A 10,765-nucleotide genomic window follows, 5' to 3' on the forward strand; every position below is an offset into this window, starting at 1 on the left:
GCAATCGATCGCCGATCTAATCGATCGGCAGGCATTGGCAATCGATCGCCGATCTAATCGATCGGCAGGCATTAGCAATCGATCGCCGATCTAATCGATCGGCAGGCATTAGCAATCGATCGCCGATCTAATCGATCGGCAGGCATTGGCAATCGATCGCCGATCTAATCGATCGGCAGGCATTGGCAATCGATCGCCGATCTAATCGATCGGCAGGCATTGGCAATCGATCGCCGATCGAATCGATCGGCAGGCATTAGCAATCGAGCGCCGATCTAATCGATCGGCAGGCATTGGCAATCGATCGCCGATCTAATCGATCGGCAGGCATTGGCAATCGATCGCCGATCTAATCGATCGGCAGGCATTGGCAATCGATCGCCGATCGAATCGATCGGCAGGCATTAGCAATCGAGCGCCGATCTAATCGATCGGCAGGCGCGATCAATCGAGCGCCGATCTAATCGATCGGCAGGCATTGGCAATCGATCGCCGATCTAATCGATCGGCAGGCGCGATCAATCGATCGCCGATCTAATCGATCGGCAGGCATTGGCAATCGATCGCCGATCTAATCGATCGGCAGGCATTGGCAATCGATCGCCGATCTAATCGATCGGCAGGCATTGGCAATCGATCGCCGATCTAATCGATCGGCAGGCATTAGCAATCGATCGCCGATCTAATCGATCGGCAGGCATTAGCAATCGATCGCCGATCTAATCGATCGGCAGGCATTGGCAATCGATCGCCGATCTAATCGATCGGCAGGCATTGGCAATCGATCGCCGATCTAATCGATCGGCAGGCATTGGCAATCGATCGCCGATCGAATCGATCGGCAGGCATTAGCAATCGAGCGCCGATCTAATCGATCGGCAGGCATTGGCAATCGATCGCCGATCTAATCGATCGGCAGGCATTGGCAATCGATCGCCGATCTAATCGATCGGCAGGCATTGGCAATCGATCGCCGATCGAATCGATCGGCAGGCATTAGCAATCGAGCGCCGATCTAATCGATCGGCAGGCGCGATCAATCGAGCGCCGATCTAATCGATCGGCAGGCATTAGCAATCGAGCGCCGATCTAATCGATCGGCAGGCATTAGCAATCGAGCGCCGATCTAATCGATCGGCAGGCATTAGCAATCGAGCGCCGATCTAATCGATCGGCAGGCATTAGCAATCGAGCGCCGATCTAATCGATCGGCAGGCATTAGCAATCGAGCGCCGATCTAATCGATCGGCAGGCATTAGCAATCGAGCGCCGATCTAATCGATCGGCAGGCATGAGCAATCGAGCGCCGATCTAATCGATCGGCAGGCATGAGCAATCGATCGCCGATCTAATCGATCGGCAGGCGCGATCAATCGAGCGCCGATCTAATCGATCGGCAGGCATTAGCAATCGAGCGCCGATCTGATCGATCGGCAGGCGCGATCAATCGATCGCCGATCTGATCAACGGCCAAGTGATGGATCGAGGCAGGGGCAATCACAAAAGCCCACAGTTTGTGTCCACAGGCCGATGCCAAGAACCAACCGTGTGCCACCTAAATTCCAAATCCAACAGGATAGCTCCCGGACCCAAGCTGCATCCACCTTCAACCCTGGCTGCTCTTGAAGTGCCAAGCACCTCCTCCTGACTGATCACAGGAAATTGCGACGGTGACTTTTGTTTGACAGGGAAAAGGGTCATTATTCCTGTCCAGGGTCCCTGTCCCTGACACTGGGCTTCTGCCTGCTAAAATTCCAAACAGAGCAGGATTTTTCCCAGAGCCAACCTGGATCCACTTACAACCCTGGCTGCCTTGGGAGTGCCAAATGCCTCCTCCAAACGGACATCAGGAAACTGGGAGGGGGTGAATTTTGTTTCACAGGGAAAAGGCCCACCATTCGTGTCCAGAGGCCTGTGCCCCCCAGGGAGCTGTCTGCCCGCTAAAATTCCGAATGCACCAGAATTTTTGCCAGACCCAAGCTGCCACCACCTGTAACCCTGGCTGCTCTTGCAATGCCAAACATCACCTCCGTACTGATCTCAGGAAACTGGGGGGGGGGGGGGGGGTGAGTATTTTTTCACAGGAAAATGGGCAACCGTTTGTGTCTATGGGCCTGTGGCTGGGAGTGGGCTTCTGCCTGCTAAAAAAGGGACACAAACAGTATTTTGCACGAGGACATGAACTGCTGAAAAACAGATGTAATACCATCGAAGTGTTGATCTCCCCTGAGCCTATCGCGACGTCAGCCACGTTTCTGACGCTCCGCATCACTCTGGAGCTCGCTCCCTCTGCTCAGCGCGCCGTCCCGGTGTCGCATTGCCTCCGGGAACGATCCCGCCCAGTCGGGGAACTTTTAGTGGTGAAAAAATAGAGCCAGCAAGCAGATGCACACAAGCTGATAATGACCGTGGCAGCAACAAACACGGCTCTCTGATCAAATGCCGCTGCCGCCCCCGATGGTGCCGAGAAGGCAGCGCCGCCGGTTGGGGATCCCGTCCGCCCGCCCGCCTGCCCATCCTTCCCCCTCAGCACGCACCCAGAGCAACACCTGCCCTGATCCCTCAGATCCCGGGAGGCTCTGTAATAGGGCTCTAATTAAGGGGAGCGTTAATTAGCTACGTTAATTAGTTAATTAGGTTATAGAGACAAGGGATAGCGCACGCCCGGTTCTGCAGGTAGCCCGCGAAAAGAGCCGACTGCCGCCGGAAATACCCGAACGGCGGAGAGAGCGGAGTCACTTAAGGAGGGCGGCGGGCCGAGCGAGCATGGAAACACCCAGCGACGGAGACTGGCGGAAAGCAACCAAGGGGCGGAGAGACCCGGACTGCGACGAGTGATTAACCAAAAATGACTTTCCTGAGGCTGCTGTCCACCGAGGGCTCCCAGAACGTCACCTACCACTGCCGCAACAGCGTGGCCTACCTGGACGAGGAGTCGGGCAGCCTGAGGAAGGCGCTGCTCATCCAGGGCTCCAACGATGTCGAGATCCGCGCCGAGGGCAACAGCAGGTTCACCTACAGCGTGCTGGAGGACGGCTGCACGGTGGGTGCCAGGGAGGGAGGGGGGAAATGGGGGCAGACTCTGGAAATCGTGGGGTTAACGGGTGGGGAGGAAGCCTGGAGGTCAGCAAGGGTGACGCCTGAGGTGACAGCATCTTGTCACCAAGCGCCACCAGGCTTTGAGCCACAGCTGCAGCTGGTGCTCCAGGGATGGGGACTCCAAACCCCATTTTCCAGCGTTTTCCCTCAGAAACGCGCTGGGAAGCGCGGCCCTTCTGGGTTTAGTGATGAAATGGGGCTCAAAATGAGATTGGGAAGGTTCTGGAGGATTCAATAATCCCATTTTTGCCCGTTTTTCCCTCAGAAACACACGGGGAAGTGGGGCAGGACTGTCATCGAGTACCGCTCGCAGAAGACCTCGCGCCTGCCCATCGTGGACATTGCACCTATGGACATTGGGGGCCCCGAGCAGGAGTTCGGGGTGGACCTCGGCCCCGTCTGCTTCTTGTAAAAAAAAAAAAAAAGGATTTTTTTGGTGTGGTTGTTTGTTTTTGGTTGTCGTGGTTTTTGTTTGTTGGTTTGGTTTTTGTTTTCTTTTTAAAAAGCCCGGCCCGATTCCTTAAGAAAAAAAAAAAAAAAAAAAAAAAACCACAAGAAACGGGATCCACCCCAAAAAGGAGCTGAGAAGTTCTGCACTGAAAGGGCTCACCCCGAATCAGGGAGCAACCACCTCATCCCAACACCAGAATCAAAGGAAAAACCCATTAATATTTATTTATTCTCTTCCTGGAAGACCTGTTTTTGAGGTCAGGTGGAGGTGGGAATGTCAGTGATCCCTTTTTCCCCGAAAAAAATGGGATTTCACCAATCCAGGTATCAAAAATCCCCTCCTTTCCCCACATTTGCCCCTTCCCCCCAGCAGGAGTGTTCATGTATAATATGAGTTAAAAAACACACAAAAAAATCAAAAAAATGGTGCTATTCTTGTAAAACAAGTCTGTATTTTTTAACATCTGTTGGTATAAAATGAAAAAAAATCTAAAAAAAAAACTTTTGGTGGAAAGTAAATTTGAATTGAGTCTTTTTTTTTGGGGGGGAGGGGGTGTGTGTGCAGTGATTCAAATATATCCTCCCCCTTTCAATCACTATAAAGTTCTTTATGTTGGGAAAAAAATCCCTTTAAAATCCTCATTTTGTGTTAAAACTGCAAAGTTTTTGGGTTGGGATACTTCAAACTAAAAGGGAAAAGAGAGGGGAAACCCCCAAAAAAGCCGGAAAAAAAAAGAAAAGGGAAAAACTTAGAAGTGAAAAATCTTGGAAAAGCAGGAGGTTTAATTGTGGAATTCTTGTCCCATAATTAGGACTGGCACAATCTTGGTGTCACCAGGGCAAGGGGTGGCTGTCTCCTCCTCCCCATGGATTTTATCCTGGTTTTTACCTGCAAAAACTCCATTTTGGGCTGTTTTGCAGCACTGGAAGTAGGAGACTCCGTGGTCCTCCCGTCTTGCTGTGCCATAAAAAATCCCGGATGAAAATTCTGCTCCTCACCAGGCTGTTCATTACAGGCAAAAAGATCAGAAATGGGATTTTTTTAAAATGATCTTGACGAAAATCAGCCCAGTGACCCAGAAGAGCCCAAACCAGCTCAGACTTCCTTGTGCAGGAGGCCCCAGGCAGCACCTGGGTGAGGAATTCCTGAGTTTCATCCCAATTCTTTGGGGTCAAAACTCCCCTTTTTGCCTCTGTGCATGGCAAAACTTCTCTTGGAGAAATTATAACTTGAAAGGGTTTTCAAAAACAGCTTTTAAGAAAGACATTTCGGGGCAGAATTTGAATTTTAAACCCTCCCAGCTTCAAGCACAGCAGTTGTGGCCAAGTACCAAAACATTGGCAGGGTAAATTCATTAAGGAGGATTGGGGGATTAAAGAGGATTTTCCACCCAAAAATGTCCTTTAAGAGGCTCTCCTAATGGGAGCTCTGCACAAAGGATTTGGGGTCAAACCCTTCCCCTCCTGGTGCAGCCAAGCAGAAAATTCGAGGGTCCCTGCTGGGGGCACCCCCTCCAAGAAACCCCTCCAGGATCCTTGGAAAAGTGGGATGGGGCTGGGGGAAAGAGGGGGAAAGGGAATGTGGGGAGACCCTCAGAAAATCAGGATTGTACCCAGCCAGGAGGGGAAGAAAATGGAGGAAAAGCAAAGTTTGGGATTTCTCCCTTCTCCTTAAAAAATAAATAAATAAATAAATAAATAAATAAATAAAACTCAGTGGGAACTGGGGGCTCTGTGAGACAAGTTTTGGGTCACCAGGGAAGGAGGCTGGGATTCTGGGCACTGGTCCCAGCTAGGAATGGGCATTTGCTTCAGTTTTTTCCTCCTCATTTTCCCCCAAAAAACTCCTAGGAAGGGCTGGGGGAAATGGGATTTTCCAGCCTGGAGAAGGCTTCAGGGTGTCCTTTCAGGAGAGCTGGGAATGGATTTGGGACAAAGGAAAGAGGGACAGGACCCAGGGAGTGGCTTCCCACTGGGATCTGGAGGTTTGGGTGGGACTTTGGGAAGGAATCCCTCCTTGTGAGGGCATTCCCAGAGGACTCCCCATCCTTGGGATGGTGGGAGGTGGAATGGGATGAGCTTTAGCATCCCTCCCAATCCATTCTGGGATTCTGTGGAAATCCATCAGCAAAACAGGGATTTTTTGGCAAAAAACACCACAGGAACAATCCCAGCAGAGCACTGGATTTAGGACAAACCTGGACCTTTTCCTTAAAAAAAATAAAGGACAGCACATGGAAAGATCCAAATCAGGTTTAATGGAGGATTCAGCCCTAAAAACGCTGAAGGGACAGGAATCTCCTGTTGGAAAAGAGAGCAAAGTGTGGATTTTGTGCCACTGTCACCCAACTATCTAGTAATTTTTCTACCGAGGAAGGACTTCCTCACCTGTATCTGTGCCTGGCTGCCAAATCCCACGGGAAACGAGGGCTGAACTTCCAGAAAAAAACTCCCAAAAAGGGGCATAATGCCAAAGGGCTGCGGGGGCCGAGCTGGCAGCTGGATTTTCCTCGGGATAGTGGCCGACAGGAATGTCCAGCTCCCGGCAGGGAGGCCTTGGAATCCCAGCCTCCCACAGAACCCCCTCCTCCAATCCCTGCTGCTTTGGGAAGTGGAGCACAAAAAGCAGCAAATTCCCGGATTTCAAACCCCAGGGAAGAGCCTCTGGATGCCAAAGGGGTCGGAGCCACAGGGGAAAAATGAGGAAAAATTAATTCCAAAGATTTGGGCTCCTTTGCCTACTTCCAGGGTGTAACAGAGGCACATTCCTGGTGGGAACTGTCCCATTTTTGGGGTCTTGAGGGGCTGCCACCACTGAGCAGGAAAATAAATTCACTTGCCCTGAAAAAATAAACTCATTTACTCTCAAAAATCGAATCCATTTACCCCAAAACACCCTGACAGTGCTAAGCTTCCAGAACGGGTGCAAACCCCGTAAATCTTCGGGATTTCAGCCCTTAATTCAGGAGGGAAAGTTCCAGCTTCCTTCCCAAAGAGGAAGGGAAGGAGCAACCCCCAGCAGGGCTCCGAAGGGCCCCAGGGCTGCCAGGTTTGTCCCTGCAGAGCCACTCACGTCCCTTGGCTGCCACTCTGGGGTGGCTTCAGGTCCCCCTGGTGCCCCTCAGGGTGCCCCCGGCGCCGTGGAGTTGGAGCTGCAGTCCAGGTAGTGGAAGGTCTCCAGGGCGCTCTGGGTGCTGTGCCCGATGTAGGAGAGCTTCACCGAGGTCCTGGCAGGGCAAAGGGACAGCCCAGACATCACACAACTCTTTTCCTCAAAAAAACACCCCGAATTCCTGCGAGTTTTGGTGAAAAAGTGGGAACTGCAGCCTCTGGAGTGAGCTGTGTGCTCCACCCCACATCGACCACCCCTTGGGCTGGATTAAAACCTGACCCTGAGACGGATTTGGGGGGAATGTGGGGAAAATCCAAGCAGGATTTTCTCCCTGGAGCCCAAATCTGTGGCTAGAATTCCCTTGGGATTCAGGAACCACAGAACAACAGAATCTTTAAGAAGAAAAGAGCTCCAAGAACCCAAAGCAGGAGCAGGACCCACCTCATGAGGATCACGATGTTGTGGACCTTCACTTTGGGCAAAGTGCAGAAAAAACTGGAAAAGATCAAGGAAATTGGTCAGCAAGTGAAAAACCTGAGGAATCTGGGGTTTTTGGCAGCTCCCGACGGCATTTTTCACTTTGGTGTTAACAAAACCATCTCACAGCACCTTGAGAAAATTCTTGGCAAAGGAACTGAGCAGGAAAAGTGAGTGATTTCTAGATTATTTCTCCACGCTTTAATCAAAGCGGCTCCAACCCTCTTCCTCCCCCAGGTACCTCCAAGGAGCAGTAAATCCTTACTACACATAGGACAGAGATCCACTCAGCTCTGCCTTCACGGTGAAATTCACCTGCAACAGAGCGAAAAATCAGATTTCAGTGCAGTTTAATCACCCTTCAGCCCCATTTTTGGGGGGAGTGGACAGAGCAAAAGCTGCTGTGGCCAGTGGACACTGAAACCCCGAGCTGCAGCCCCCAGAACTCCCAGTCAGTACCAGTTTGTCCCTCAGGGGCTGGATGCTGGAGACGTTGGTGAGCTGCTGGCTGCCCACCACGGTGTTCATGTACTGCACCTGGCTGCTCAGGCTGCTCACTGTCACCGAGTAGAAGTTGGAATTCCTGATCCTCAGGGTGGCCTGGGGGAGACAAAAACAGCCCTGACCCTGCTGGCTCATTCCCCTGGTGATTTATCTTCCCAAATCCACAGAAAATTTACCGTGATGGCCAGGAGGACAGCAGAGTTTTTCCTGTCAAACCACACCTGGACCACTTTGATGCCATCATCATCCACCAGCACGGAGTGGGGGAACAGGAAGAAAACCCCCAGGCCAGACAGCAGCAGGCAGAGCAGCACTGAGAGCAACACATAGAGTTTCCTGGGAAAAAAAGAAAAACAAAAAAATTAAATCCTTCACCTCCTCTGCGAAATCCAGACCCTAAAGAGCCCACCCCCTGTTTGGCTCCCTTGCAAAAGGCACTCAAGAGCTGCTGTCACATTTTTAATATTGAAATGGCTCAGAATCCTCCCTTTACACATTTGGGGTTGGGTAATGAGCAATCAAAGCAGCATTTTGGGATTTTTTTGCAGTTGCACTCTACTGACGGGATGGAAGTTGGGAGTGCAATCATGGGGCCCACAGTAGAAATATTTTAAAACATGCTTTAAATCCTATTTTTTGGGGTGAAAACAACCCCTAAATGCAGCAATAAGTGATAAAATAATTACTCCCTTACGTTCTCTGAGGACGAAGCCGCTGGTCGCTGTAGGGGATCAGAGCCACCAACTCATTCACCTGCTCTGGGAAACAAAAATGGGAATAACACATTAAAAAGTGACCTTTTTTTGCTATTTACAGCTGTTTTTTGGGGTGCTTAGGCCCCAGAGGAGCAGCCACCTGTGGGGATGCAGCCGGTGCCTTGGCAGGTGGGACAGGTGATGCTGTCCTGGCCTGTGAATTCCATGTAGGGAATCCTGGCCACGTCCTCCGCGGGCTCCTGGCTGGCCAATAAATCCTCAGGCTCCTCATCTTCGGCTTTCCTCCGGCTCGGGGCAGCGCTGAGGGCGGACAGGGAGCGCACAGAGCCCATGGCGGCTGACGGGGACGGCTCTGTCACCTGGGACAGGCGGCAGGAGCAGCTCAGGGCTGGTAAAAGGGTTTTTTAAGCCATTTCTAAGCTCAAAGCCACCACAAAGTATCCCCGTCCGCAGGGGGCTTCCCTGGAGAAAGGCATACCTTGATGGGCTTCATTAGCAGCCCCCCAAAACCCAGCGCTCCCCAGGGACCCCCTCCTCCACTGAGAGCAGCCCCCAAGAAACAGGGCCGGGGCTCAGGACACCCTCAGAGCCCCCGAGACGCCACGAGAGGAAGGGGCCCCGCTATGGACCCCCGAGACCCCCACCTCAGAGACTCCCTCATCCTCACGGACCGCCTCCCTCAAGAACCCCGCTTTGGAGAAGCCCCTCTGCTCAGGAACCCCTCCCTCAGAGACCCCCTCCCTCAGGAACTCCCCTTCACAGATTCCCACCCTCGGGAGCCCCCCTCCCTCAGAGACCACCCCCCCCTTTCAGACGCGCCCCCTCACAGACCCCGTCCCTCAGCGCTCTCCGGCAGGGGGCGCCCCTCTCCCGCCACGAGCGCGCGCCCCGGACACGCGCGGCCGCAGCCCCACCCCGGTTCTCGCGCGCAGCCGCCGTCGCTAATGGCAACGGCGCGGGCTCACCATGGCCCCGCCCATTCACGGGCAGGTGGGATGGGCGGGATTACACTGACCACGCCCATCGGGTGGGCATTGCGTCAAGAGGTTGGCGGGGTTTAGCGAGCCACGCCCCGATGTTTCACCCAAAGCGTACGCGCCAATTATCGGGGGTGGGGCCAGTGACCACACCCTTCATGTGATGGGCATGGTCAGAGTCGCGCACACGCAGAAGGGACGTGTAGTTCCGGTTGGGCGGGGCAGGGCGGGTCGTGACGTAATCACGCGCGTGCGCAGAGCGGAGGCTGGGCGGGCTGGGGCTGGTGTGGCGCTCACAGACCGCCGGTTGGGGATCCCTGTCGCAGTAGGAGCCCCCATCACACCCGTACAGGTTCGTGCCGCACCAGTGTGAGAGCCCTGCTCCCAGCACGGAGCGGTCCCACACCATTCCGAGCCCACCTGCCAGTTCAGCCCAGCATCACCTCCAGCACCTCTCAACTTTTGGGGGAAAATCCCCCCCAGGCCATTCCCTCCCCCTCCCCAGACCCGATAGCTCCCGGGTCCGTTTTCCTTCAATAAATTCCCTACCGTGTGATTTTCTTCCCAAAAAAACCCCGAAACCTCTCCCACTCACCCAAACTATCAAAATAAAATTCACGGCAAACTTCAAATATTTTGCGAGCTCCAGAGGCATCTCCTGACTCCGTATCCCTTGGAAATTTCGTGGATCATTTATTCCCTCCTTCCAGGAGCGAAATTCCAGGCAGGGGAAAAATTCCCGGTCTCCTTCCTGCGCCTTCTCCGGGGTTGTGGCATCCCGGGGAAGGGCTGGAAAAGGAGCAGGGAGAGGGACTGGGAGACGGGAAATCCCTACTAATCCCTTGGGATGAGCGGCTGAGAATTCCCAGAGTAGGGAGAGAGCCGAAAATTCCCTCCGCAGCCTCCCCTCGGCTCCTGGGTTTGATTCCATTTTTTCAGCCAGTTTTCTCTGCCCCCAAACCCAGCGGGAATGGGTGGAAAGGAGGGAAAGCCTTTTTTCCCTTTTCCAGCCACCAGTGGGATTGTGGAAGCGCTTGCCGGGAAATCTACGGTCTCCCGGGATGGGGCGAGCCCGGATCCATCCCGGGAGGACCTCCGGGATGAGGAATCGCTCTTCCAAGGTCAGGGAAATATCAGGACTTCTGAGCCCTGGAACGGGATCGTGAAATCGCGGGATTTTTTGGGAGGGATCTTCTAGCTCATCCAGCCCCGTTTATCCCACACCTGCCGCCCTCCCAGGTGGCTCCAAGCCCCGTCCAGGGACAATTTCAGGGATGGGAACGATGATCCTTAAGGTCCCTCCCAACCCCAAACCACTCCACGATGACCTGGGGATCCCAGTTCCTGCCGCTCCACATCCCCGAGCCATCTTCCTCTCCTCCCAGCCCCGCCGATCCTTTTTTCCTGGAGCAGCACAAAACTGCAGGTCC

The 10,765-nt window shown here is 53.4% G+C and overlaps 2 protein-coding genes across 4 annotated transcripts; one reads left to right on the top strand and one right to left on the bottom strand.

The window, feature by feature from the left end:
- Positions 1-2,713: 2,713 nt before the first annotated feature.
- Positions 2,714-4,074, top strand: LOC148220820 (collagen alpha-1(II) chain-like). Its single transcript, XM_088180864.1, has 2 exons — positions 2,714-3,043; positions 3,365-4,074. The coding sequence occupies exons 1-2, from the start codon at positions 2,849-2,851 to the stop codon at positions 3,509-3,511; spliced, it is 342 nt and encodes a 113-aa protein (XP_088036990.1). The 5' UTR covers positions 2,714-2,848; the 3' UTR covers positions 3,512-4,074.
- Positions 4,075-5,786: 1,712 nt separating this feature from the next.
- TMEM106C (transmembrane protein 106C) lies at positions 5,787-9,278 on the bottom strand. 3 transcript variants are annotated; one of them, XM_014893100.2, is made up of 8 exons: positions 9,190-9,278; positions 8,498-8,717; positions 8,337-8,400; positions 7,819-7,978; positions 7,598-7,738; positions 7,404-7,453; positions 7,103-7,156; positions 5,787-6,776 (listed from the first exon to the last, which is right to left on the bottom strand). In XM_014893100.2, exons 2-8 carry the CDS (start codon positions 8,688-8,690, stop codon positions 6,671-6,673), a joined length of 768 nt encoding a protein of 255 aa, XP_014748586.1. In that variant the 5' UTR covers positions 8,691-8,717; positions 9,190-9,278; the 3' UTR covers positions 5,787-6,670. The 3 variants fall into 3 exon arrangements, with proteins under 3 accessions (XP_014748586.1, XP_088036988.1, XP_088036989.1); XM_088180862.1 differs by having other exon boundaries at positions 8,337-8,395; positions 9,190-9,275; XM_088180863.1 differs by lacking the exon at positions 9,190-9,278 and having other exon boundaries at positions 8,337-8,395; positions 8,498-8,720.
- Between the last annotated feature and the right edge of the window lie 1,487 nt (positions 9,279-10,765).

The sequence above is a fragment of the Sturnus vulgaris genome, chromosome 30, assembly GCF_052056855.1.
Source record: "Sturnus vulgaris isolate bStuVul1 chromosome 30, bStuVul1.hap1, whole genome shotgun sequence".
Classification (NCBI taxonomy): domain Eukaryota; kingdom Metazoa; phylum Chordata; class Aves; order Passeriformes; family Sturnidae; genus Sturnus; species Sturnus vulgaris.

What these genes read in the sequence shown, in the direction of transcription:
- LOC148220820 (XM_088180864.1), top strand. Translation starts at nt 2,849, where the DNA reads ATGACTTTCCTGAGGCTGCTGTCCACCGAGGGCTCCCAGAACGTCACC. An exon ending in TGCTGGAGGACGGCTGCACG is followed by an intron (nt 3,044 to 3,364) that starts GTGGGTGCCAGG and finishes TTTTTCCCTCAG; the next exon opens with AAACACACGGGGAAGTGGGG.
- TMEM106C (XM_014893100.2), bottom strand. Translation starts at nt 8,690, where the DNA reads ATGGGCTCTGTGCGCTCCCTGTCCGCCCTCAGCGCTGCCCCGAGCCGG. An exon ending in CGGCTTCGTCCTCAGAGAAC is followed by an intron (nt 7,979 to 8,336) that starts GTAAGGGAGTAA and finishes TTTTTTTCCCAG; the next exon opens with GAAACTCTATGTGTTGCTCT. An exon ending in AACATCGTGATCCTCATGAG is followed by an intron (nt 6,777 to 7,102) that starts GTGGGTCCTGCT and finishes TTGCCCTGCCAG; the next exon opens with GACCTCGGTGAAGCTCTCCT.